The 27,900-nt window shown below is 49.0% G+C and overlaps 1 protein-coding gene across 6 annotated transcripts in view; it reads left to right on the top strand.

Annotated features, from left to right (window-relative positions):
* The window catches only part of LOC144511459 (BRD4-interacting chromatin-remodeling complex-associated protein-like), a 103,220-nt gene that overhangs the window by 27,776 nt on the left and 47,544 nt on the right, over positions 1-27,900 (top strand). For 4 of the 6 annotated variants that reach the window (XM_078241833.1, XM_078241832.1, XM_078241831.1 and 1 more), the window contains exons 2-3: positions 21,254-21,399; positions 25,992-26,037. In XM_078241833.1, coding sequence (XP_078097959.1) covers positions 21,381-21,399; positions 25,992-26,037 — 65 coding nt within the window. In that variant the 5' untranslated portion in view covers positions 21,254-21,380. Of the gene's footprint in view, positions 1-7,164; positions 7,268-8,344; positions 8,399-21,253; positions 21,400-25,991; positions 26,038-27,900 lie in introns of those variants that run through there. The other 2 variants (XM_078241830.1, XM_078241828.1) reach the window with 2 other exon arrangements.

Raw genomic sequence — 27,900 nt, 5'->3', positions numbered from 1 at the left:
CCCAAACCTGACCCAGGATATTCCAATGTTCTCCTGCCCAGCATGCCATCTTCCATCCTCCTCAAACTTAAGCTCCTCCAAAGCCCCACTGCCCCGTGTCCTAACTAACTGAATCCCATTAGCCGAATCCCGTTAACCGGTCATCCCAGAGCTGCATTCGTTCTCTAACAGCCGGTGCCTCCGGATTTTTAACATTCCATTCTTCTCATTCCATTCTAAACGTCCCTACGGCCTGGCCTCTTGCTATCTCTGTAACCTCCTCTGACCCTGTGCGTTCCTCGCCCATTCTGGCCTCTTGAATATCCCAGATTTTAATCACCCAGCCAGTTACCTCAAGCATAAGCTCATGGTTAGCACTGCTGCCTCACAGCGCCAGGGACCCGAGTTCGATTCCTGGCTTGGGTCACTGGTTGTGCGGAGTCAGCATGTTCTCCCCGTGTCTGCGTAGGTTTCCTCCGGGTGCTCCAGTTTCCTCCCACAGTTCGAAAGACGTGCTGATTAGGGTGCATTGGCCATCCTAAATTCTCCCTCAGTGTACCCGAACAGGTGTCGGAGTGTGGCAACTAGGGGATTTTCACAGTAACCTAATTATGGTGTTAATGTAAGCCTAAGTTTATTTATTAATGTCGCAAGTAGGCTTACATTAACACTGCAATGAAGTTACTGTGAAAATCCCCTAGTCGCCACACTCCGGCACCTGTTCGGGTACACTGAGGGAGAATTTAGCACGGCCAAAGCGCCCTAACCAGCATGTCTTTCGAACTGTGGGAGGAAACCGGAGCACCCGGAGGAAACCCGTGCAAACTCCGCACAGTGACCCAAGCCAGGAATCGAACCCGGGTCCCTGGCGCTGTGAGGCAGCAGTGCTAGCCACTGTGCCGCCTACTTGTGACACTAATAAATAAACTTTTAAGGTGGGGGGTTGAGTAGGGACCGAAAGTGATGATGCCAGTCTCCCCAATATTTAATTGGAGGAAATTTCTGTTCCTCTTGTACTGGGTGTCGGATAAGCATTCCACGGAAGGCTGTGGAGGCCAGGTCATTGAGTGTCTTTAAGACAGAGATAGATCGGTTCTTGCTTAATAAGGGGATCAGGGGTTATGAGGAAAAGGCAGGAGAATGGGGATGAGAAAAATATCGGCCATGATTGAATGGCGGAGCAGACTTGATGGGCCAATTGGCCTAATTCTGCTCCGATGTCTTCTGGTTCAGCAATTGTGGAGGAGCTGGGAGATGTTTCGAGGAATTAGCCTGCTGAGTGGTTTGGGGTCCCTCGCAATCCCTCGGCACACTGTTGTTTGGTAGATCGGCGCAGTTTCATCGTTCTTTAGTCCCTTGCCTCACAGTTTGCACCACAGCCTGGTATTGCAATGTGTCACAGCGTGTAATGCTTTTCATCACTGTTGCTTCCTGTTTTGACACACGTGTGGTAAATGTGTTTTGTCAATGAAGTAAGTTACATGCATATTATAACAATCTGTGTGCGTCTCTGCGTACACTTCCTGCCCAACTTCCTGTTATCATTCTCGGGCAATCTTCTATCAAGGAGAAAGCCCAACCCTGCATTTCTATAACGCCTTTCATAACCTCGGGCAGTCTTGGCACTTCAGTCGCTTGGGGAGGCGGTGGCGCAGTGGTATTCTCAACGGACAAAAGAATCCGGAGACCCAGGTTCAAATCCCACCGCGGCAGTTATAGAGTCATTGAACAATACAGCACAGAAACAAGCCAGGAAGGGTACGGGGTTTTAGTTCAGACGGGCAGCACGGTCGGTGCAGGCTTGGAGGGCTGAAGGGCCTGTTCCTGTGCTGTAACTTTCTTTGTTCCTTTCTTGACAAACCCAACTGGTCCATGCCGACCATGGTGCCCTCCCAGCTAGTCCCAATTGCCCACGTGTGGCCCTTAGCCTCCTAAACCTTTCCCATCCATGAGGTAGTAGTAGAGGCGGGTACAATTTTATCTTTTAAAAAGCATTTAGATAATTAGATGGGTACGATGGGTATAGAGAGATATGGGCCAAATGCGGGCAATTGGGATTAGCTTAGGGGCTTTAAAAAAAAAGGGCAGCATGGACAAGTTGGGCCGAAGCGACTGTTTCCATGCTGTAAACCTCTATGACTCTAAACTAATCCAAATGCTTTGTAAATGTTGCTATTGTACCCGCCTCAACCACTTTCTCTGGCAGCTCATTCCATACACGCACCACCCTCTGCGTAAAGAAGTTGCCCCTCGGGTCCCTTTTAAATCTTTCCCCTCTCACCTTAAACCTCTGCCTCCTAGTTTTCCAATTCCCCTTCCCTGGGAAAAGGACTATGTGGGTTCATCCTATCTCTGCCCGTCATGATTTTACACACCTCAATAAAGTCACCCCCTCATTGTCCTATTTTCCAAAGAATAAAGTCCTAGCCTAGATGGTGAAATTTGAATCCAATAAATAATTAAAATTCCACTGATGACCGTGAAACCATTGTCGGAAAAACCCATCTGGTTCACTAATGTCCCTTTAAGGAAGGAAATCTACCGTCTTTACCCGGTCTGGCCTACATGTGACTCCAGAGCCACAGCAATGTGGTTGACTCTTAAATGTCCCTCTGAAATGGCTGAGCAGGATACTCAGTTCCAGGACAACTAGGGATGGGCGATAAATGCTGGCCCAGCCTGCAAAGCCCAAATCCCATGTAAATTTAAAAAGAAATCTTAGGAAACAAGGGTTGGTAAATGGGATTGGGTGGAAAGTCAGGTGTTTCTAATGTGCTGGTACAGACTCAATGGGCCGAAGGATCTCTTCTGCACTGTAATACTCCATGCATCAGCCATATGCACAGTATGATCCCACTAACAGCAATGAGATTAATGACCAATTAACTTGTTACTTAGTGCTGTTCATTAAGGGATCAAGACACCAGAAAGAATGGGGCAGATTCTCCTATCGGTGGTGATTCTTGCCGGGGTAGGGAGTGATCTCTTGCCTTGAAGTAGTTCTCTAGTACCTCCTCTCTGTCTCAGTCGCGCCTCTCAAGTCGGACTATAGAACACAGAACATTACAGCGCAGTACAGGCCCTTCGGCCCTCGATGTTGCGCCGACCAGTGGAACCAATCTAAAGCCCCTCTAATCTACACTATCCCAATATCATCCATATGTTTATCCAATAACCATTTGAATGCTCTTAATGTTGACGAGTCCACTACTGCTGCAGGCAGGGCATTCCACACCCTTAGTACTCTCTGAGTAAAGAACCTACCTCTAACATCTGTCCTATATATCTCACCCCTCAATTTAAAGCTATGTCCCCTCGTGCTAGCCATCACCATCCGAGGAAAAAGGCTCTCACTATCCACCCTATCTAATCCTCTGATCAACTTGTATGCCTCTATTAAGTCACCTCTTAACCTTCTTCTCTCTAACGAAAACAGCCTCAAGCCCCTCAGCCTTTCCTCATACGATTTTCCCACCATACCAGGCAACATACTGGTAAATCTCCTCTGCACCCTTTCCAACACTTCCACATCTTTCCTATAATACGGCGACCAGAACTGTACGCAATACTCCAAATGCGGCCACACCAGAGTCTTGTACAGTTGCAGCATGACCTCCTGGCTCCGAAACACAATCCCTCTACCAATAAAAGCTAACACACCGTACGCCTTCTTAACAACCCTATCAATATACTCATTAGAATTCAGAAGAATGAGGGGAGATCTTATAGAAACATAAGATTATGAAGGGAATAGATAAGATAGAAGCAGGGAAGTCGTTTCCACTGGCAGGTGAAACTAGAACTAGGGGGCATGGCCTCAAAATAAGGGGGAGCAGATTTAGGACTGAGTTGAGGAGGAACTTCTTCACCCAAAAGGTTGTGAATCTGTGGAATTCCCTGCCCAGTGAAGCAGTTGAGGCTACCTCATTGAATGTTTTTAAGGCAAGGATAGATAGATTTTTGAACAGTAAAAGGAATTAAGGGTTATGGTGAGTGGGCGGGTAAGTGGAGCTGAGTCCACAAAAAGATCAGCCATGATCTTATTGAATGGCAGAGCAGGCTCGAGGGGCCAGGTGGCCTACTCCTGCTCCTAATTCTTGTGTTTTAAAGTTGTGGGTTCAAGCCTTACTCCAATGACTTGAGCACAAAGCCCAGGCTGACATTCCCACTGCAGGGCTGAGGGAGTGCTGTGCTGTCAACAGAGATGTTGACCTCTAGATGGTACGTCACCTGCCCCCTTAGATAGGAATAAAAGATCCTTTGACACCATTTTAAAAAAAAGAGCAGGGGCATTCTCCCTGGGGTCCTGAGTAATCAACATTACTGAACAAATGGATTGTCTGGTTTTGTCACAGGGGGGGTGTGGGAGGATCTTGCCGTGCACAGATTTGCTGTTAGGTTTCCACCATTACCGCACGGGCCACAAGAAATAACTTCATTGGCTGTGAAACACATTGGAACGTACTGAGGTTGTGGAAGGCGCTACAGGAATGCAAACAGTTTTCCTTTCAAAGCAACAGTCAGCAGTAGCATTGCTGACGCCTGTCAAACAGCACTGACTGCTCTGAACTTATATCCTCAAGTACGGGGCTTCCAACCTCTGGTTTATCCCAGCAAATATCTCCGTCTGTTGGTTTGACTCCTTGAAGGGAAGGCAGTTTCAGACTTTCGAGTATTTAAGGCTTTGAGCTTTTGACGTATTTGGTTATCTGAAATTTTCTGCAAGCGAGGTGCTTGGCTGTATCCTGTGTCATTCAAAAAGGCTAGTGTACAGGTACAGCAAGTAATTCGGAAAGCTAATAAGATGTTGTCTATTGTGAGGGGAATTGATCACAAAATTAGGGAGGTTATGCTTCAGTTGTACAGAGCACATCTGGAGTATTGTGTATAGTGTTGGTCTCCTTATTTCAGGAAAGATGTCAATGCATTAGAAGGTTTACTGGACTAATCCCGGGAATGGGTGGGTTGTCTTACGAGGGAAGGTTGGAGAGATTAGGCTTGTATCCGCCGGAGTTTAGAGTAAGAGGCCACTTGAGCGAAACCTGTTAACATCCTGAGAGGTATTGACAGGGTGGATGTGGAGAGGATGTTTCCTCTTGCTGGAGAATCTAGAACTAGGGGTGACTGTTTAAAGATAAGGGTCACTCATTTAAGATGGAGACGGGGATATTTTTTTTTCTCCCGAGAGTTGAATCTCTGGAACTCTCTTCCTGAAAAGGTGGGCACAGTAAGAAGTCTGACACCACCAGTTAAAATCCAACAGGTTTGCGGACGACACAAAATTGGCAGGATTGCAGATAGTGAGGAGCATTGTCAGAGGCTACAGAAGGATATAGATAGGCTGGAAATTTGGGCAAAGAAATGGCAGATGGAGTTCAATCCAGATAAATGCGAAGTGATGCATTTTGGTAGAACTAACGTAGGGGGGAGCTATACGATAAATGGCAGAACCATAAAGGGTATAGATACGCAGAGGGACCTGGGTGTGCAAGTCCACAGATCCTTGAAGGTGACGTCACAGGTAGAGAAGGTAGTGAATAAGGCATATGGCATGCTTGCCTTTATAGGATGGGGCATAGAGTATAAAAGTTGGGGTCTGATGTTGCAGTTGTATAGAACGTTGGTTCGGCCGCATTTGGAATACTGCGTCCAGTTCTGGTTGCCACACTACCAGAAGGACGTGGAGGCTTTAGAGAGAGTGCAGAGGAGGTTTACCAGGATGTTGGCTGGTATGGAAGGGCTTAGTTATGAGGAGAGATTGGGTAAACTGGGGTTGTTCTCACTGGAAAGACGGAGGAGACGGGCGGCATGGTGGCACAGTGGGTTAGCACTGCTGCTTCACAGCTCCAGGGACCTGGGTTCGATTCCCGGCTTGGGTCACTGTCTGTGTGGAGTTTGCACATTCTCCTCGTGTCTGCGTGGGTTTCCTCCGGGTGCTCCGGTTTCCTCCCACAGTCCAAAGATGTGCTGGTTAGGTTGATTGGCCATGCTTTAAAAAAAAAATTGCCCGTAGCGTCCTGAGATGCGGAGGTTAGAGGGATTAGTGGGGAAATCTGTAGGGATATGGGGGTAGGGCCTGGGTGGGATTGTGGTCGGTGCAGACTCGATGGGCCGAATGGCCTCTTTCTGTACTGTAGGGTTTCTATGTTTCTTTCTATGTTTCTATTTGGTAGCACTGAGCTTTCGGAGCGCCGCTCCTTCATCAGGTGAATGGAGAGGCAGGTTTCACGAACACGGCATATATTGGCAAAGTCACAATTGCAAGATAATGGTTAGAATGCGAGTCTTTACAGGTAATCAAGTCTTTACAGGTACAGACAATGCGAGTGGAGAGAGGGATAATCACAGGTTAAAGAGGTGTGAATTGTCTCAAGCCAGGACAGTTAGTAGGATTTTGCAAGCCCAGGCCAAATAGTGGGGGTTACATGTAGTGTGACATGAACCCAAGATCCTGGTTGAGGCTGTCCTTTTATGTGTAACCCACACCATTTGGCCTGGACTTTCAAAATCCTTCTAGCTGTCTTGGCTTGAGACAATTCACACCATTATCTTGCAATTGAGTTTGTGTCTATATATGCCATATTTGTGAACCCAACTCTCCACTCACCTGATGAAGGGGCAGCGCTCCAAATAAACCTTTTGGACTTCAACCTGGTGTTGTGAGACTTCTTACTGTGCCCACCCCAGTCCAAAGCCGGCACCTCCAGAGAGATAGGATGTATGCGCATTTAGAAAGAAATAAACTCATTAACGATAGTCAGCATGGTTTTGTGAGAGGGAGGTCATGCCTCACTAACCTGGTGGAGGTTTTTGAAGAAGTGACCAGAATGGTTGACGAGGGAAGGGCCATGGATGTCATCTATATGGACTTTAGTAAAGCGTTTGACAAAGTCCCTCATAGTAGGTTGGTGCAAAAGGTTGGATCTCATGGGATAAAGGGGGAGGTGGCTAGATGGGTGGAGAACTGGCTTGGTCACAGAATAAGTTTAACAACACCAGGTTAAAGTCCAACAGGTTTATTTGGTAGCAAAAGCCACACAAGCTTTCGGAGCTGCAAGCCCCTTCTTCAGGTGAGTGGGAATTCTGTTCACAAACAGAGCATATAAAGACACAACCTCAATTTACATGAATAATGGTTGGAATGCGAATACTTACAACTCGGGACATCCTTTCTTGCAGCGTATCAGGTAGACCACGTTGGCCGAGTTGCAAGAGTATGTACCGTGTACCTGGTGGATCCTTTTCCTGGTGGTCGGTGGTGACGTTCACGAGGGGTCATAGGTTCAAGGTGAGGGGGGGGAGGTTTAACACGGATATCAGAGGGACGTATTTTACACAGAGGGTTGTGGGGGCCTGGAATGCGCTGCTGGGCAAGGTGGTGGAGGCGGACACACTGGGAACGTTTAAGACTTATCTAGATAGCCACATGAACGGAGTGGGAATGGAGGGATACAAAAGAATGGTCTAGTTTGGACCAGGGAGCGGCGCGGGCTTGGAGGGCCGAAGGGCCTGTTCCTGTGCTGTATTGTTCTTTGTTTGTTCTTTGCTCCACATCAATGCATGAGAAGGTTTACGAGACTAATACCTTGAATGGGTGGGTTGCCTTACGAGGGAAGATTGGAGAGGTTAGGCTTGTATCTACTGGAGCCTAGAAGAGTGGCGGCACGGTAGAGGGCGGCACGGTAGCACAGTGGTTAGCACTGCTGCTTCACAGCTCCAGGGACCTGGGTTCGATTCCCGGCTTGGGTCACTGTCTGTGTGGAGTTTGCACATTCTCCTCGTGTCTGCGTGGGTTTCCTCCGGGTGCTCCGGTTTCCTCCCACAGTCCAAAGATGTGTGGGTTAGGTTGATTGGCCATGCTAAAATTGCCCCTTAGTGTCCTGAGATGTGTAGGTTAGAGGGATTAGTGGGTAAATATGTAGGGATATGGGCGTAGGGCCTGGGTGGGATTGTGGTCGGTGCAGACTCGACGGGCTGAATGGCCTCCTTCTGCACTGTAGGGTTTCTATGATTTCTAAGAGTGAGAGGCCACTTGACTGAAACCCATTAACATCCTGAGGGGTATCGACAGGGTGGATGTGGAGAGGATGTTTCCTCTTGTCTGAGAATCTAGAACTAGGGGTAACTGTTTAAAAATAAGGGTCGCTCATTTAAGATGGAGACGGGGATAGTTTTATTCTCCCGAGTGTTGTGAGTCTCTGGAACTCTCTTCCTGAAAAGGTGGTGGAAGCAGAATCTTTGAATATTTTTCAGGCAGAGTTGGATAGGTTCTTTGTTAACAATGGGGTGAAGAGTTATCGGGGAGTAGACGGGATGTTGATTGGATCGGCCGTGATCTTATTGAATGGGGCAGCAGACTCGAGGGACCGAGTGGCCTACTCCTACTCCCTGTCTATGCATTTGTATTCTCTTCTGAAAGGTAATTCTCACCAGTTTTAAAGTTGCGCGAAGGTGGTTTCCAGATGACTGGTTCACCTGTTCACCCTCGAATGTTGTTCTGAATAATCATTTAATTGACCGCCCCGTTTGATAAATTAGTGAGTTGTCCACGTGTATAAGGGACTGGTGACGATCGTCCTTTGAAGTGGTGTGCGAGTCTGCCGTGGAAGTCCTTCCAGGAGCACTGAGTGTAATCGCAGTGGGGTGCGCTATCCCACATAACCTCAGCGTACCATCTGGCTTCAGTTTGCAGGAGATGTGGCTTTGTCTAGTAGGATCTTATTTTTGTGCATGAAGGATTAAAGAATCTGCTTTTCCGTCAACTTGTTGCTTGGAGCGGCACGATGGCACAGTGGTTAGCACTGCTGTCCCGCAGCGCCATGGACCCGGATTCGATTCCCGGCTTGGGTCACTGTCTGTGCGGAGTCTGCACGTTCTCCCCGTGTCTGCGTGGGTTTCCTCCGGGTGCTCCAGTTTCCTCCCACAGTCCGAAGCACGTGCTGGTTAGGGTGCATTGACCATGCTGAATTATCCCTCAGTGTACCCGAACAGGCGCCGGGGTGTGGTGACGAGGGGATTTTCACAGTAACTTCATTGCAGTGTTAATGTAAGCCTACTTGTGGCTGATAAATAAACTTTTAACGAGTTAAACGAACTTCCCAGCTCAACATTTCAAAACTAGTTCATTGACTGTAATGCCTCCCGGGATGTCCAGAGGTCATGCAAGGGGCTACAGAAATGCCAGTCTTCCTTTCACAAGTCATTTCTGCAAAGAGTCATTCAAAATAGTTCTTCCTACAGTTTTTGTTTTCATATTTGGAGTTTGGTCAGTGATCGAAGGGGCTGAGAGTTCTAGAGACTCTCAACACACCGGGAGAAAAAAAACTATCCTCGTCTCCATCTTAAATGAGTGATAGAGGCTCTGCTGTGACGCAGTTGCTGTCAGAAACTCACTGATGAAACCCACGCAGACACAGGGAGAACGCGCAGACTCCACACAGACGGTGACCCAAGCCGGGAATCGAACCCAGGTCCCTAGCGCTGTGAGGCAGCAGTGCTAACCACTGTGTCGCTGTCTTTTGATTTATTATTGTCACATGCCTTAGTATACAGTGAAAAGTATTGTTTCTTATGCGCTATACAGACAAAGCATACCGTTTATAGAGAAGGAAAGGAGAGAGTGCAGAATGTAGTCTTACAGTCACAGCTAGGGTGCAGAGGAAGATCAACTTAATGCGAGGTAGGTGCATTCAAAAGTCTGGATAAAAGCAAATTACTGCGGATGCTGGGATATGAAACCCAAAAGAGAAAACGCTGGAAAATCTCAGCAAGTCTGGCAGCATCTGTAAGGAGGGAAAAGAACTGACAAAGGGTCATCTGGACTCGAAACGTCAGCACTTTTCTCTCCTTACAGATGCTGCCAGACCGGCTGAGATTTTCCAGCGTTTTCCCATTCAAAAGTCTGACAGCAGCAGGGAAGAAGTTGTTCTCGAGTTGGTTGGTACGTGACCTCAGACTTTTCTGTCTTTTTCCCGATGGAAGAAGGTGGGAGAGAGAATGTCCGGCGTGCGTGCCACTTGTGCAAGGCGGAAAAGCAATGTGAAAATGACCAGATGATCTGTTTAGCGATGTTAGTTGAGGGATCAATGTTTGTCAGGATGGGTGGGGAGAATTCTCTTGCACCTCTTCGAAATAGTGCTTTGTTATCTTTTATGTCTCCACGAGAGAGTTTTGGTTCAAAGTCTCACCTGGAAGATGGCATCTCACACAGTGCAGCAACTCACTAACATCAGGCCTCACATTTTAGCTTCGGTCTGTGCCGTGGGGTGCGGTAAACCAAACGCCACAAGCCTCGGGTTTTAAAATAACATCCTCCTCCTCCTGTCCCCCCCTAACTAACCTGAACAGGTTTATGATTTTTAAGTTTGAAAGCTGTGCGGTGGGTTGGTGGGTTTCTGACTGTGGACCTGGGCATACTTTTAGCAGAACGTGTTTGGTTGTGAAACAGGTTTCTCTTCAGACTGGAATGTGCCGATCCTGTGGTTTGTAAGCACGTGGTTTCTAAAAGCCTGTGGCTATGTAACTAAGTTCCAGAAGTGCTCGAGTAGTCTACCCCTTAGCGGTGACTAATATAGAAGCTTCTAAACCCGCACAGATTAGGATCTCTCGGCATTGGACTCTGTTCTGAAGTTGGGGTCACAGCTCAGCTGGCAGCTCTCTGCAAGATTGTCTCTAGTATATTGAATCATAGAATCCTACAGTGCAGAAGGAGGCCATTCAGCCCAATGAGTCTGCACCAACCACAATCCCATCCAGGCCCTATCCCCATAACCCCGTGCATTAAGGCTAGCTAGTCCCCCTGAAGAGGGGCAATTTGGCATGGCCAATCCACCTAGCCCTCACATCTTTGGAGTGTGGGAGGAAACTGGAGCACCCGGAGGAAACCCGCGCAGACACGAGGAGAATGTGCAGACTCCACACAGACGGTGACCCAAGCCGGGAATCGAACCCTGGTTCCTGCTGCTGTGAGACAGCAGTGCTAACCACTGTGCCACCGTGCCGGTGAAGTGTATAAAAATGCAGGGGTCTGGGTTGGGTGGATAGGAGAGCCTTATATCTTGTGGTTGAGGAGTCCATAACAGAGGGCATAGATTTGGGTAAGAGGAGGTTTCGAGGGGAAACCTCTTACCCAAGGGGTGGTGGGGATCTGGAACTCACCGTCTCAAAGAATGGTAGAGCCAGAAACTCTTGATGTCCTCTTGAAGTGTCACAACCTGCAGGGCTCCAGACCAAGAACTGGAGAGTGAGATTAGACTGGATGGTTGTTGTTGACAGGCGTGGACTCGATGGGCCAAATGGCCTCCACCTGTGTTGTAAGTTTCTATGACTGAAAGGCAGGCCATCTGGTCACTCTTATGTCACTGCTCAGATCCAAGCCCCATTGCCTGTGTCATCTTTTAGAGTAAGAAGTCTCACAACACCAGGTTAAAGTCCAACAGGTTTATTTGGTAGTACGAGCTTTCAGAGCGCTGCTCCTTCAGGTAAGTGGCTCTCCACTCACCTGAATGAGCAGCGCTCCGAAAGCGTGTACTACCAAATAAATCTGTTGGACTTTAACCTGGTGTCGTGAGACTTCTTACAGTGCCCACATCTCCACATCATAGCTACCACCTATAGAGTAACAGGAGGTGTACTGTATGTGCCAAAAGATTCCTGAAGCCCCGCCAGGTGATATTTTGAGATTTCTCTTCATCCTTTGTGGTATTAAAAACTCTTGGCAGGGCGGGGTGAGCAGGTGGGGGTCGGTTCCCCCTGTGCATTTAGTTTTCGAAACATGCATTCAGCCAACACCAAGTAAAGAACAAAATTTATTGCCGATCTGTTGTATAGGTCAGCATGTAGGGCAGAGAGTGATTGCAGGGGGGGTTCAATTCTCTACTTGTTTCCACAAGGCTGTCTTGGAGGTATGTTTGATGAGTTGTTTAAGGTGTCTGCTATTCCCAGGCTGGCCATGTCGCTTGTAAAATTATCTTGCTCCACCTGGAACCTTGTGTAAATGGAGGCGGGAACTATAGGGCCCTGGAATCTTGGTCGCCCTCTGAGGTTGAGGGAGTGGAGGGACAGGGGCGAGTTGCTTGTCACCGTGCTTTGTGTCATGTTTTTAATTGGCTGGTATCAATTTTTCACCAGGTGGTTCTTCCCCCTGGGGGTCGATCATTTCTCGGCCAGTGGTGGGGGTGAGCGTTGCAAATTTTCCGACGCTCTCTAAATGGCAGCGCGGTGGCAGAGTGGTTAGCTTGCTGCCTCACAGCGCCAGGGACCTGGGTTCAATTCCCGGCTTGGGTCACTGTCTGTGAGGAGTCTGCACATTCTCCCCGTGTCTGTGTGGGTTTCCTCCGGGTGCTCCGGTTTCCTCTCACCGTCCAAAAATGTGCTGGTTAGGGTGCATTGGCCGTGCTAAATTCTCCCTCAGTGTACCCGAACAGGCGCCAGAGCGTGGCAACTAGGGGATTTTCACAGTAACTTCATTGCAATGTTAATATAAGCCTTACTTATGACACTAATAAATAGACTTTACTTTTAAATGCCTGTTTGTGCAAACATTCCAGCCCCCCTTTGGGAAACTGGACAATGGCTGAGACCTTCCACTGGGTTAAAGTCCAACAGGTTTATTTGGTAGCATAAGCTTTCGGAGCACTGCTCCTTCATCAGGTGAGTCAAGGGGATAACACGCGCCACGAACTCACCTGATGAAGGGGCAGCGCTCCGAAAGCTCGTGCTACCAAATAAACCTGTTGGACTTTAACCTGGTGATGTGAGACTTCTTACTGTGCCCACCCTAGTCCAACGCCGGCAACTCCACATCATACCTTCCACTGGGACCACCCCCTTCATCCATCGAAATCCTCCTTCCTTCCCCTGCCCTTCACCACCCCCCCCAACCCCCAGACCCTTGTTAACTCTTGAGAGACTGCCTCCACTGCCCAGAACGAAGGGCAGCCATCAGTTTGTAGAAACTGGCATTGTTACTGACACACTCTCTCACACACACACTGAAAGAGTGTGAAATCGCCAGACCGTGCGTGTGGTGTTCTCTGCCCTCGGCTGGACTGCAACATGCAGAAAAGATTTACTGGGATGCTACTGGGACTTGATGGTTGGAGTTATAAGGAGAAGCTGGATAGACTGGGACTTTTTTCGCTGAAGGCTTAGGGGTGACCTTATAGAGGTCTATAAAATAATGAGGGGCATAGACAAGGTGGATAGTCAATATCTTTTCCCAAAGGTAGGGGAGTCTAAAACTAGAGGGCATAGGTTTAAGGTGAGAGGGGAGAGATACAAAAGGGTCCAGAGGGGCAATTTTTTCACACAGAGGGTGGTGAGTGTCTGGAACAAGCTGCCAGAGGTAGTAGCAGAGGCGGGTACAATTTTGTCTTTTAAAAAGCGTTTAGACAGTTAGATGGATATCGAGGGATATGGAGCAATTGGGACTAGCTTTGGGGTTTAAAATAAAAGGGCGGCATGGACAAGTTGGGCCGAAGGGCCTGTTTCCATGCTGTAAACCTCTATGACTCTGTCAATGTTGCTTTGGAATCCATGTCTTTATAGTTCTATACAACAGTCGGCTGATCCAGGCTCCTCCTTCCCAGGGGAGAGCCTGGGCCCCCTATACACCTGGCTCATATTCACTCCTGCAGTGGGCAAATCATTCCTGATGGTCAGCTTGAATGCAACAAGTGTTTGTGCTGCTTGTTGGAGTTCCTTCCATTTTTTTTACATTGTTGGCAAATCTCATCAGCGGGCACTCTCAAGTTTGCTTCCGAGTTTTAAAATTCTTTTAACACTGATTCTCACTGGGGTAAGGGTCCCACACACACTGGCTCTCACTGGGGTACGGGTCCCACACACACTGACTCTCACTGGGGTACGGGTCCCACACACACTGACTCTCACTGGGGTACAGGTCCCCCACACACTGACTCTCACTGGGGTACGGGTCCCACACACACTGACTCTCACTGGGGTATGGGTCACACACGCGCTGACTCTCACTGGGGTAAACACACACTGGCTCTCACTGGGGTACGGGTCCCACACACACTGACTCTCACTGGGGTACGGGTCCCACACACACTGACTCTCACTGGGGTACGGGTTCCACACACACTGACTCTCACTGGGGTATGGGTCTCACACACACTGACTCTCACTGGGTACGGGTTCCACACACACTGACTCTCACTGGGGTACGGGTCCCACACACACTGACTCTCACTGGGGTACGGGTCCCACACACACTGACTCTCACTGGGGTACGGGTCCCACGGGCTGATTGCCCTCCTGTTGCTGACCACCAGTCTAATCGCGTGTGAATGGTTTTTGGGCATCATTGGGCTGATCTTTGCCCGTGGCCATCTGCACAGACACATTTTGCAGAGGAACCACGGGCAGTCTGAGTCAGATCAGCTTATTGATATATTAATACTGAGCTACCAAACACTCCTTTGCTGTAGAATCCCTACAGTGCAGAAAGAGGCCATTCGGCCCATCGAACCTGCACCGAAAACAATCCCTCCCAGGCCCTACCCTCGTAACCCCACATATTTACCCTACTAATCCCCCTGACATCCCCCTAACACTGCGGAGCAATTTAGCATGGCCAATCAACCTAACCTGCACATTTTTGGACTCTGGGAGCAAACTGAAGCTCCCGGGGAGAACGTGCAAACTCTGCACAGACAGTCACCCAAGCCAGGAACCGAACCCGGGTCCCTGGCGCTGTGAGGCAGCATTTTGATTTGATTTGATTTATTATTGTCACATGTATTAACATACAGTGAAAAGTGTTGTTTCTTGCATGCTATACAGACAGAGCATACCGTTCATAGAGAAGGAAAGGAGAGAGTGCAGAATGCAGTCATAGCTAGGGTGCAGAGAAAGATCAACTTAATGCGAGGTAGGTCCATTCAAAAGTCTGACAGCAGCAGGGAAGAAGCTGTTCTTGAGTCGGTTGGTACGTGACCTCATACTTTTGTATCTTTTTCCTGACGGAAGAAGGTGGAAGAGAGAATGTCCGGGTGCGTGGGGTCCTTAATTATGCTGGCTGCTTTGCCGAGGCATCGGGAAGTGGAGACAGAGTCAATGGGTGGGAGGCTGGTTTGCGTGATGGATTGGGCTACGTTCACGACCTTTTGTAGTTTCTTGCGGTCTTGGGCAGAGCAGGAGCCATACCAAGCTGTGATACAACCAGAAAGAATGCTTTCTATGGTGCATCTGTAAAAGTTGGTGAGAGTCGTAGCGGACATGCCAAATTTCCGTAGTTTTCTGAGAAAGTAGTTGGTGGGGCTTTCTTAACTATAGTGTCGGCATCGGGGGGGGAACCAGGACAGGTTGTTGGTGATCTGGACACCTAAAAACTTGAAGCTCTCGACCCTTTCTACTTTGTCCCCGCTGATGTAGACAGAGGCATGTTCTACACTCCCTGAAGTCGATGATAATCTCCTTCGTTTTGTTTTGCCAACCACTGTGCCACCATGCCCCCCCAATGGTGTGCAGTTAAGAAGGTCTCAGTATATCTTGAAAGAATGGCTGTATAGAACATGTTTATTTATGTCTGGTGCCTCGGCTGATTTAGTTCCCTTGTGTTGAAGTGCAAATTGCAGTAATTTGTCACACTTCAGAGGTGGCACTCTGGATCTGGCTGCTTCTGGTGATGCCAGTTATATTCCTGGAAACTTCCTATTTAAGAATTCCTTATCTTGCCTCGACATCTCCAGCTACTTCAGCGACAATAAATTAACTTGAAACACAGAGCTGATGTAAGCACAGTAGCCACTTCGCTCATAGTAAGATCCCAATTCACACCATGACCACTTACTTGATGTGTGTTTTATAAGTTTATTAGTATCACAAGTAAGGCTTACATTAACGCTGCAATGAAGTTACTGTGGAAATCCCCTGATTGCCACATTCCAGTGCCTGTTTCGGGTACACTGAGGGAGAATTTAGCACGGCCAATGCATCTAACCATCTTTGGACTGTGGGAGGAAACCAGAGCACCCGGAGGAAACACACGCAGACACGGGGAGAATGTGCAGACTCCGCGCAGACAGTGACCCAAGCCGGGAATCAAACCCGGGTCCCTGGCGCTGTGTGTTTTGGCATTGGCTGAGAGGGGAATGTGGCCCAGGACCAACTCTTGTTATTTGTTACACGTTGTCACTTAATTCGTAAATTATCACAGAAGCTTAAACTGTCTCGTCTAAAGCAGTGGTCCCCAAAATTTTCATCTGTGGATCACTTGGGTGGGGACAAAGATGCTGGAGATCGCCTCCCTGTCCTACATTCACTTGCCCCCACAAAGCTCACCAGAATCAATGGAAACTAGAAATAGAGTTGTGCGCCTTTTTAAAAATTAAATATTATAAATTGTCCATTCACAAAAATGAGGTTACAGACATTTTTATATTATAGGCATGAATATTACACGGGCACATGACACATTCTAATACATTATAAAATCATTGCAGTAATCTCCGAAAAATGAATGCAAATCAATGGGGATGTAAATCTGACTTTAAAACATTGTTTCTCTTAGAATCATAGAATCCCGACAGTGCAGAAGGAGGCCTTTTGGCCCATCGAGTCTGCACCGACCACAGTCCCACCCAGGCTCTATCCCCATCGCCCCACATATTTACCCAGCTAGACTAGGGTCAATTTAGCACGGCCAATCAACCTAACCTGCACATCTTTGGGCTGTGGGAGGAAACCGGAGCACCCGGAGGAAACCCGCGCAGACATGAGGAGAATGTGCAAACTCTACACAGACAGTGACCCAAGCTGGGCATCGAACCCGGGTCCCTGGCGCGGTGAGGCAGCAGTGCTAACCACTGTGCTACCGTGCCGCCACGGTAATGACCTGTGCCCCACACGCGGGAGTTGATTTAGCTGTGTGACATTATGTAAGCGGGGGGGGGTGGTTTCCCGGCTTGGGTCACTGTCTGTGCGGAGTCAGCACGTTCTCCCGTGTCTGCGTGGGTTTCCACCGGGTGCTCCAGTTTCCTCCCACAGTCTGAAAGACATGCTGGTTAGGTGCTAAATTCTCCCTCAGTGTAGCCGAACAGGTGCCAGAGCGTGGCGACTAGGGGATTTTCACAGTAACTTCATTGCGGTGTTAAGGTAAGTCTACTTGTGACACAACTTAAACTTTTAGGCACTGATTCTTGCATTGAAAAATAGCTATTGGACCAACTAAAACAAAAGCTCAAAGGAAACTTAACTAACTAACTAAACTAAACTTTGACTAGCTTAGGAGTTTAAAAAAAAAAGGGTGGCATGGACAAGTTGGGCCGAAGGGCCTGTTTCCATGCTGTAAACCTCTATGATTCTGTGGACAGGGTGGGTAAGGAGCAGCTGTTCCCCTTAGTTGAAGGGTCAGTCACGAGAGGGCATAGGTTCAAGGTGAGGGGCAGAAGGCTTAGGGGGGGATGTGAGGAAAAACCTTTTTACCCAGAGGGTGGTGAGGGTCTGGAATGCGCTGCCTGGGAGGGTGGTGGAGGCGGGAGGCCTCACATCCTTTAAAAAGTATCTGGATGAGTACTTGGCACATCATAACATTGAAGGCTATGGGCCAAGTGTTGGTAAATGGGATTCAGTGGGAGGTCAGGCGTTTCTTGTGTGTTGATGCAGATGTGATGGGCCAAAGGACCTATTCTGCACTGAATAATTCTATGACATGGCATGCTCCCTCCCCAGAGCCACCCGGCCACAAATGTAGCCACAGTAGAGGGGCAGAAAGTCAGGTTGGACAATCCCCTTGGCCGTGGTAAATTGCCCCTTAGTGTCCAAAGATGTGTAGATTAGGTGAATTGGATTTACATGTTCTCCCCGTGTCTGCGTGGGTTTCCTCCCACAGTCCAAAGATGTGCAGGTTAGGTGAATTGGCCATGCTAAATTTCTCCTTTGTGTCCCAAATGTCGGGGATTAGCGGAGTAAATACATAGCGATTATTGGTTTCTATGAAACCTTTCAAGCTTAATGACTGACCGCAGACTACACATGGCCTGTTTAACTGATGCATTTGGGAGGCGGGTTAGAAATCTGCCTTCCTCTCTGCCAGCTAAAGTATTTGCATTTATATAATGCCTTTCAGGATATCCCAAAGCGCTTGTAATGTTAGAAACATAGCAGCTAGTTTGTGCGCAGTAAGCTCCTAATACCCACAGCCAAAACGGCGATGAGTTAATGATCTGTTTCAGGTGTTGGCTGAGAGGGTGCACGAGAGAGACCCTTCCTCATCTCCTTCAAAATTACCCCGTGGGATCATTTACATCCGAGTGAAGATGGAGCCTTGGTTTAACATCTCATTCCAAAGACAGCACCTCTGACACTGCAGCACTCCCTTGGTATGGCGCTGGGATTCTCCGCCTAGGTTATGGGGTTGGGTCCAGGGGAAATCCCACCCTTGCAGCTGAAATGAAAGGCATCTCCTGACCGTTGGCAGCAGATCTCCATCCTGAAATTCGTTCGGAGGGGCAGCAGATAAACACACAGCGCAGGTTCTCCCTAACCAAACACTAAGTTCATTTGGCGAGTCCGATCATAGAAGAAATCATAGAAACCCTACAGTACAGAAAGAGGCCATTCGGCCCATCGAGTCTGCACCGACCACAATCCCACCCAGGCCCTACCCCCATATCCCTACATATTTTACCCACTAATCCCTCTAACCTACACATCTCGGGAAACTAAGGGACAATTTAATCATGGCCAATCAACCTGACCCGCATATCTTTGGAATGTGGAAGGAAACCGGAGCACCCGGAGGAAACCCACGCAGACACGAGGAGAACGTGCAAACTCCACACAGACAGTGACCCGAGCCAGGAATCGAACCCAGGTCCCTGGAGCTGTGAAGCAGCAGTGCTAACCACTGTGCTACCGTGCCGCCCGTGGGTATACTTGGGTGGCACAGTGGTTAGCTCTGCTGTCTCACAGCAGCAGGGACCCGGGTTCAATTCCCGGCTCGGGTCACTGTCTGTGTGGAGTCTGCATGTTCTCCCCGTGTCTGCGTGGGTTTCCTCCGGGTGCTCTGGTTTCGTCCCATAGTCCGAAAGATGTGCTGGTTAGGGTGCATCGGTTGAGCTAAATCCTCCCTTAGTGTACCCGAACAGGTGCCGGCGTGTGGCGACTGGGGGATTTTCACAGTAACTTCTACAGTGTTAATGTAAGCCTTACTTGTGACACTGATAAATAAACTAAAACTTTGGTGTACTTTTGTGCTGATGCAGTGGTTGGTGTTGATGCTATGTTTTTTTGGGTGGGATAGTGGAGCATGTATCTACTCCAGAAATGGGAATTATTCCATGTTCCGGCACTGGCATCCCACAGCGTGTCGAGTGTGAAAATACCCAGAACAAACGGGTTCAGAAGCTCTTCTGTGTTATTCCGCCCAGCTGTTCGTCTGTGATCAAGAGTGTGTTCTATAAACTTAAAGAATCGGGAAATTCCTGGTCAGGAAATACTTCTTTAACAAAGCTTTTACTCCATGCTCCCAATCCGGTCACTTGATTTGATTTAATGTCACTTGTGTTAGCATACAGTGAAAAGTATTGTTTCTTGCGCGCTATACAGACAAAGCTTACCATACAAAGGGAAGGAAAGGAAAGGAGAGAGTGCAGAATGTAGTGTTACAGTCATAGCTAGGGTGTAGAGAAAGATCAACTTAATGCGAGGTAGGTCCATTCAAAAGTCTGACAGCAGCAGGGAAGAAGCTGTTCTTGAGTCGGTCGGTACGTGACCTCAGACTTTTGTATCTTTTTTCCGACGGAAGAAGGTGAAAGAGAGAATGTCCGGGGTGCGTGGGGTGCTTGATTCTGTTGGCTGCTTTTCCGAGGCGGCGGGAAGTGTAGACGGAGTCGATGGATGGGAGGCTGGTTTGCGTGATGGACTGGGCTACGTTCGCGGCCGTACCATAGACATTTTGACTTTGTTTTAAAACGAGAGGAGAGACCTTGAGCTGATGAAATTGAAATCTTCAGGTTATACTGTGGATTTGATTAAACTGATTTGAGCAAATAGTTCCCTGTGGTGTGGGGTTCAAATCCTCAGGGCTGCAGACTTAAGATGGTGGAATCTCAGAATGTGGTAAAGAGGGACTTCTTACTCGCAGGGCGATAAAGTTGCCGGATAAATAACCAGGATGGGCAATTGAAGCAGGCAGCATAACTGACGAGGATTCTAACGGGTACAAGTAGACAATCTTGTGCCCTTTCTGTCCGTCCGTCCTTTGTTTTTTTCCCTCTGTCTCCTTCTGTTCTCCACACAGTGCATTTTGTTCTTCTCTATACCTCTCCCTCGCTCGCTCTTACTTGCTGGTTCGCCCACGCTCTTTCCCCCCCCCGCTGGCCTGCCCACTATATTGAAGCACCACCCAGTTTAAAGTAAAAGTTTGTTTATTAGTGTCACAAATAGGCTTACATTAACACTACGATGAAGTTACTGTGAAAATCCCCCAGTCGCCGCACTCCGGCGCCTGTTCGGGTTACACTGAGGGAGAATTTAGCACGGCCAATGCACCCTAACCATCACGCCTTTCAGACTGTGGGAGGAAACCGGAGCACCCGGAGGAAACCCACGCAGAGAGAACGTGCAGACTCCGCGCAGACAGTGGCCCAAGCCGGGAATCGAACCCGGGTCCCTGGCTCTGAGAGGCAGCAGTGCTAACCCACTGCGCCACCGAGGCCATTCTGTGATGCTGCTCAGATGAAGAGAGTGGATGCTGTTGAAGAGTGGTGAGAGATGGTGTGTGTGTGCGCACGAGTGGCTTCTCAACCCTGAGAAACCAACTCTTTTACCCTCTGCAGCAAGTTAAGCTGCACGGATCAAGAGTAGAAACTGGTGAACTCTCAGTGTGACAGATCTGTTCCACTGCCTATAAAAACCAGAGCACTGTGTGTGTGCACGCACGTGGAGTCCCCTGAAGGACTAAACCATATAAAATGTTCTTTCAGTAATATGTCACATAACAGGTTCCAGGTCACAACTGAACTTAGTTTAACAAAATTAAAAAATGACTTCGAGTTTCAAGGCAGTGGTACAAGTGTGGAAGGCATTTTTATATTTGTGTGTCTGTGTGTGTGTCTGTGTGTGTGTCTGTGTGTGTGTCTGTGTGTGTGTCTGTGTGTGTGTCTGTGTGTGTGTGTGTGTGTGTCTGTGTGTCTGTGTGTGGGGGGGGTGTGTGGCGCCTTTTGTCAGATTCTTTATCTGGAAGTGGTGGGACATTTTTCTTCCTTCCTCGACACAAGAGTTTTAATGATGTTGTTCTGTGCAGGTAAAACATTGCTCCCGACTGGTGCGTGACGTAATGTGGGTATTGTGCAGTCCCTGGCAGACTCTACGCTGGAATCGGGGACCGAGACACGACTAGAAGTGCCCGGGCAGGATTGCAGGATTTTTTAATGATGTCTGCTCGTGCAGGTAAATAGATGAGGTCGCTCGGGAATGTGACGCAGTCTCCAGAGGAAGCCAGCCAAGGGCAGGTGGCTGAGAACTAACACGCAGTTCTCAGTTTGTTCATTTCCCAGTCTTTTTTTCCAATTTCCTCTCCTCCTGAACCACAGAGATAGAACCACAGAATCCCTACATTCTCTGAAGGAGGCCCTTCGGCCCATCAAGTCTGTACCAGCTCTTCAAAAGAGCATCTTTACCCAACCCCCCCCCCGTATGGCCAATCCACCTAACCTGCACATCTTTGGACACTAAGGGGCAATTGAGCATGGCCAATCCACCTAACCTAACACAGGGAGAGCGTGCAAATTCCACACAGGCAGTCACCCAAGGCCAGAATGGAATGGGCCTCTTGTGCTGTGAAGCAGCACTGTACCACCATTCAGATGTCTAGTTTCTCCATTGATTAGCCATTCTCTATGCCAACCCAGAAGGGGGAGGGAAGAGCGGCTGTTTGACTTTGTGCGAGCTTCACCGTTAACCCTAGCATCTGGCTGAGTCCTTTAATGCACGGCCAGACCAGGATTGCGTTGCCTAAGGATTTTATAATCCAGACAGCCACTGATTTGATGTCCTATTTGGAAATTGCTGCTTTAACTCAGTGATCTAGACTGGGACTGTGCGCTAACCGATGCTGCAATATAGCAAGCCCTCCCTTCAGTAACACCATTCAGCGGGTCAAAGTTTAAAGACGCTCGGGCTCTTCGACCAGGAAACACCAAGACTGGTCCGACGAGAATGGTCAGGGAGATCCAGGATCTCCTTGATTGCAAACGCAAGGCGTTCCTGAAGTGGCAGCTTCACCAAGACTTGAGTGAGTGGAAGCAAGGCAACTGAAGAGGACCACCTCAACCAAGAAGCAGCCTTCAACGCAAATACCCTCGGCACCATCCCCACAACGTGCTACCTGCCACCATCTCAGCCTAACTCCAGCTCGCCGTGAGGTTGAAAAACAACAAGGCTTCCAGCTCATCTTTGGAGTGTGGGAGGAAAGTTACGCAGACACTGGGAGAACGTGCAGGCTCCACGTTGACAGGAATTGAATCCAGGTCCCTGGAGCTGTGAGGCAGCAGTGCCAACCACCATGCCACTGTGCCGCCTTATCGATTATTCATGGAGAAAACCTGGCACCAGCTTCTCAGTAACCGGTGAAGGACACCAATGCCCACATTCCAGGAGCAGATGGTTCTGAAGTTGACGCTGAGTGTTTAACCTGCATCCCTGCAGCATTTGCAATCCCCAGACAGCCCGGTATTCCCGGAGTTTACAATGGGATGCCTGTACCCACTCCTGTCTCTTAATCTCTGACGGGTTTCCTGGGAAGGATGTTGAAGGCTTCAAGCGAGGTTGCAGAAAGGACTCGACGGGAATGCTTCTGGGATGATTCCCATTGCTTGGAGAGATTGGAAAAGCCAGGCGTCGTCTTCCTTGGAGAAGGAAGGGTTGAGAGGAGATTTGATTAGAGGTGTTCAAAGTCAACGGGAGTCTGAACAGAGGAGAACCTGTTCCCATTGGCAAAAGGAGTGAGAACCACAGGACACATTTTTAAGTGATTGACGAAAAACAAAAACAAGGGCGACGTGAGGAAAAGCTTTTCCAAGCAGCGAGTTGTTATGATCTGGAATGCACTGCTCAATGAGTGTGGTAGAGGTGGATTCAATGTGGGGTTCGAAGGAAGATTGGAGAAGTACTCGAAGGAGGAACGATTAGGGTGGCACAGTGGTTAACACTGCTACCTCACAGCGTCAGAGACCCGGGTTCGATTCCGGCCTCGGGTCACTGTTTGTGTGGAGTTTGCATGTTCTCCCCGTGTCTGCATGGGTTTCCTTCCGGGTGCTCCGGTTTCCTCCCACAGTCCAAAGTTGTGCAGGTTAGGTGGATTGGCCATGCTAAATTAACCCTAATGTCAGGAGGATTAGCAGGGTAAATATGAGGTGTGACGGGGAGTAGGGCCTGGGTGGGATTGTGGTCGGTGCAGACTCGATGGCCTGAATGGCCTCCGTCAGCACTGTAGGGATTCTATGATTCTCGGGGCTTTGGAGTAACGGCAGCAGGGGACTGTGACTGTCCAAAATACTCTTGCAGGGAGCCACCACAGGCTCCAACAGGCTGAACGGCCTCCATCTGTGAATCAGGATCACAGAATACTACAGTGCAGAAGAGGCCCTTCGGCCCATCGAGTCTGCACCAATGCATGAAAGACTACAGTGCAGAAGAGGCCCTTCGGCCCATCGAGTCTGCACCAATGCATGAAAGGCCCTGACCTGCCCACCTAATCCCACTTGCCAGCACTGGGCCCATAGCCTTTGAATGTTATGATGCGCCAAGTACTCATCCAGATACTTTTTAAAGGATGTGAGGCATCCCGCCTCCACCACCCTCCCAGGCAGCACATTCCAGACCTTCACCACCCTCTGGGTTAAAAAGGTTTTTCCTCAAATCCCCCCCCTAAACCTCCCATCCCTCACTTTTAACGTAGTGATTCTATGAATGTTCCTTGCTGTATAACTTGTGTTGTAGTAGAGTCAAGTTCTGCCTTCTCTGGGTTTCGAAGCCCTCTCCTCTCTCCTGCCTGCATAACGTTCTGCATTTCGATGCCAGACTGATTGCAGTTTGCCGTGATTGCTGGCTTGTGTCCATGGTTTCCCGAGGAGCCCGGTGCACGGTACCTCAGTTGGCATGCAGGCTAATAAAGGCAAATTTTGGGGGCTACTCATTTCTAATTGTTGGTGGCCAACTCCCTGTGCCATAAGATTGGGAGGAGTAGGTGAGCCCGGGCCACGGCATTCTCTCAGCGGGCGCGAGGGAATAACTGTCCTTTAGAAGTGGCTCAGTCACGGGCACTCGCACTGCGACTTTTCACTAGTTTAAGCGTCCAGCATCGACAGCAATTCCAGACATGGACCCCAGTTTCCGTTTTAGTTTGGATGTAATCGAGGAGCGACAGAGGGAGCCGGCATCTTGTCTGAAACTTGTCGCTGCCCACACTTGACGTTAGCACTAGATTCCTTCTCTGATGAACCGTGGTTTAGAAGAGAATTACCAGCCACAGTTCAGGGGGCAGCGTCCCCGCCACCTGAGGCAGAAAGCTGTGGGTTCGAGTCCCACTCCAGAGACCTGAGCTGAAAAAATAAAATCTCAGCTGACACTCCCAGTGCGGCATTGAGGGAGTGCTGTGATGTCCAAGGATGCTGGATTTTAGATCAAGCATTATGGGTGGCACGGTGGTTCGCATGGCTGCCTCACAGCGCCGGGTACCCGGGTTCTGGAGCTTAAGTTAAAAGTCAAGTTAAAGTTTATTTATTAGTCACAAGTAAGGCTTACATTAACACCGTAATGAAGTTACTGTGAAATTCCCCTGGTCGCCACACTCCGACACCTGTTCGGGTCAATCCACCTAAGCAGCACATCTTTCAGACTGTGGGAGGCAACCGGAGCACCCGGAGGAAACCCACGCAGACACGGGGAGAACATGCAAATTCCACACAGACAGTGACCCAAGCCGGGAATCGAACCCAGGTCCCTGGCGCTGTGAAGCAGCAGTGCTAGCCACTGTGCCACCGTGCCGCCCCATTCTATTCTGGCTTTGGGTGACTGTCTGTGCAGAGTTTGCACGTTCTCCCCTGTCTCTGTAGGTTTCCTCCGGGTGCTCCAGTTTCCTCCCACATTCCAAGGATGTGTAAGTTAGGTGGATTGGCCGTGCTAAATTGCCCCTTAGCGCCCCAAGATATGTCGGTTAGGAGGATTAGTGGGGTAAATGCATGGCGTTACGGGGATAGGGAACAGGGTGGGCCTGGATAAGGTACTCTGTTGAAGAGTCGGTGCTGACTGGATGGGCCGAATGGCCTCCTTCTGCGCTGTTGGGAAAATATTCTATAAACTGCCTGCCTCCTTTAGGACGGCACGGTAGCACAGTGGTTAGCACTGCTGCTTCACAGCTCCAGGAACCTGGGTTCGATTCCCGGCTTGGGTCACTGTCTGTGTGGAGTTTGCACATTTTCCTCGTGTCTGCGTGGGTTTCCTCCGGGTGCTCTGGTTTCCTCCCACAGTCCAAAGATGTGCGGGTTAGGTTGATTGGCCATGCTAAAATTGCCCCTTAGTGTTCTGAGATGCGTGGGTTAGAGGGATTAGTGGGTAAAATGTGTAGGGATATGGGAGTAGGGCCTGGGTGGGATTGTGGTCGGTGCAGACTCGATGGGCCAAATGGCCTCTTTCTGTACTGTAGGGCTTCTATGATTTCTCCTCGAGTTGATGCAAGAGATCCTGTGCCACTGTTTGCAGACGGGCAGGAGAGTTCTGGCTACTATTTATCCCACAAACCCAACACCGCGAAAGCACTTATTCAGTCATCATAACCTAGCTCCGAGTGGGAGTTTGCTACGCACAAATTGGCTGCTGCATTTTGTGCCTTAGAGCAGTGAACTGCATGCTAAAAATACTTCATACGTTGGCTTAAAGCGCTTTGGAACGTGGTGGAGTTGGGAAAGGTGCTATAGAAACGCAAGTCTTGCTGGGGTTTGTGTGTAATCGTGCGGCAGTAACCGGGTGTTTTGATTTTACAGTTGACATGGATGATGAAGATGGACGTTGCCTGCTAGATGTGATTTGGTAAGTACCTCACCAAATAAAAACTGACCACTCTTCACTTTCATTTCAAATTATTTGCAGTTGTTCTGCCTCCTTCCCCAAATGGCGTGAGGATGTGTCCATAAGACATAGGAGCAGAATTAGTCCACTCGGCCCATCGAGTCTGCTCCGCCATTCAATCATGGCTGATATTTTTCTCATCCCCATTCTCCTGCCTTTTCCCCATAACCCCCGATCCCCTTATTAATCAAGAACCGATCTATCTCTGTCTTAAAGACACTCAATGACCCCGGCCTCCACAGCCTTAGAACCATAGAAAATTACAGCTTCTGTGTTCCCTCCTTGTATCAGAATCATAGAATTCCTACAGTGCAGAAGGAGGCCATTTGGCCCATCACATCTGCGCCGACTATCCGACAGAACATTTTACCCCAGGCCTAATCCCCCTAACCCCACATATTTATCCCATTAATCCACCTAGCCTGCGCATCTTGGGACATTAAGGAATGGCCAATCCACCGAACCTGCACGTCTTTCAGACTTTGGGAGGAAACCGGAGCACCCGGTGGAAACCCACGCAGACACGGGGAGAATGTGCAGACTCCGCACAGACAGTGACCCAAGCCGGGAATCGAACCCGGGCCCCTGGCGCTGTGAGGCAGCAGTGCTAATCACTGTGCCACCGTGCCACCCTGGAGTGTGACAGAATTTCTGCACGGTTATTTTTGTTTTAATGAGAGAATTGAGATGGTGATCGAGTTTCCAGGTGAAAATCAGAGCAGTGCTGAAGCCACAAGTGGAAACTCTGCCTCTCCTGACAGAGTTCAGTTCAGTCCCTCCCACCCTCCACACCGCAAGGGCTTTGACTCTCGATTGTTGGCTGGCTATTCAACTGCAGAGGCATTGCAGAGTAATTATTGTGTTTAGGCCGGTGTTGCAATACAACACCGCTGAAAGTGGCAACTTTGATCGCACTTGTCCCATTGTTTTAAAGTTTGTTTATTAATGTCACAAGTAGGCTTACGTTAACACTGCAATGAAGTTACTGCGAAAATCCCCCTAGTCGCCACACTCCAGCACCTGTTGGGGTACAACTGAGGGAGAATTAGCATCTACCCAGCACGTCTTTCGGACTGTGGGAGGAAACCGGAGCACCCGGAGGAAACCCGTGCAGACTCCGCACAGACAGTGACCCAAGCTGGGAATCGAACCTAGGTCCCTGGCGCTGTGAGGCAGCAGTGCTAACCACTGTGCCATTGCTCATGCAGAATTGAAGTCCCCCCGCACCTCCCCCCACCCCCCGTCCAACTAATCTAGCAGAAAACAGGGACCGAACAGGCGATCCACTTTATTCTCAGCTGGAGGCTTATAATCTGCATCACCGCAGGAACCAGCAGTTGTATGCTTCTGATCAGATAAAGCAAGGAAGTGGGTCAAGTATATATTACAGTTAGAAAAACAGTGTGTGATGAAGGGGAGATGGTGATTAATTACTGCAGGCAGGGAATAATCCTCCAGTAACTGTGCAGCCCTGCCTTACTCTGAGTCTGACTGAAGATTTGCCTTCATTAATTGAAGACAGCAGAATTAGACAGTGGGCCCGGTTTCAAGCCTCTGGTTGGTCTACGTTCAAGTTCCACTTTCACTTTATTGCTCTTTCTGTGTGCAGAGGTCCTGTCAGCCTCCAGTGTTAACTGGCTTATCAGTGAAAAATTGACCGCAATCTTGAGCATTTTCTGCTTATAATTCTTTCTGACTTTCTTTTCCCATTGTTCTTTGAAGATATGAGTTCTTGTTGGGAGCTGGAATATTTTAGGCCCTTAATCAAACCTACAAACACTCTCAAGACAGGTACAGCACGGGGTTAGATACAGAGTAAAGCTC

The sequence above is a fragment of the Mustelus asterias genome, chromosome 24 (assembly GCF_964213995.1).
Source record: "Mustelus asterias chromosome 24, sMusAst1.hap1.1, whole genome shotgun sequence".
In the NCBI taxonomy this organism is placed as follows: Eukaryota; Metazoa; Chordata; class Chondrichthyes; order Carcharhiniformes; family Triakidae; genus Mustelus; species Mustelus asterias.
Note: the sequence above shows the minus strand (reverse complement) of the source record. Positions and strands in the feature narration are given on the sequence as shown.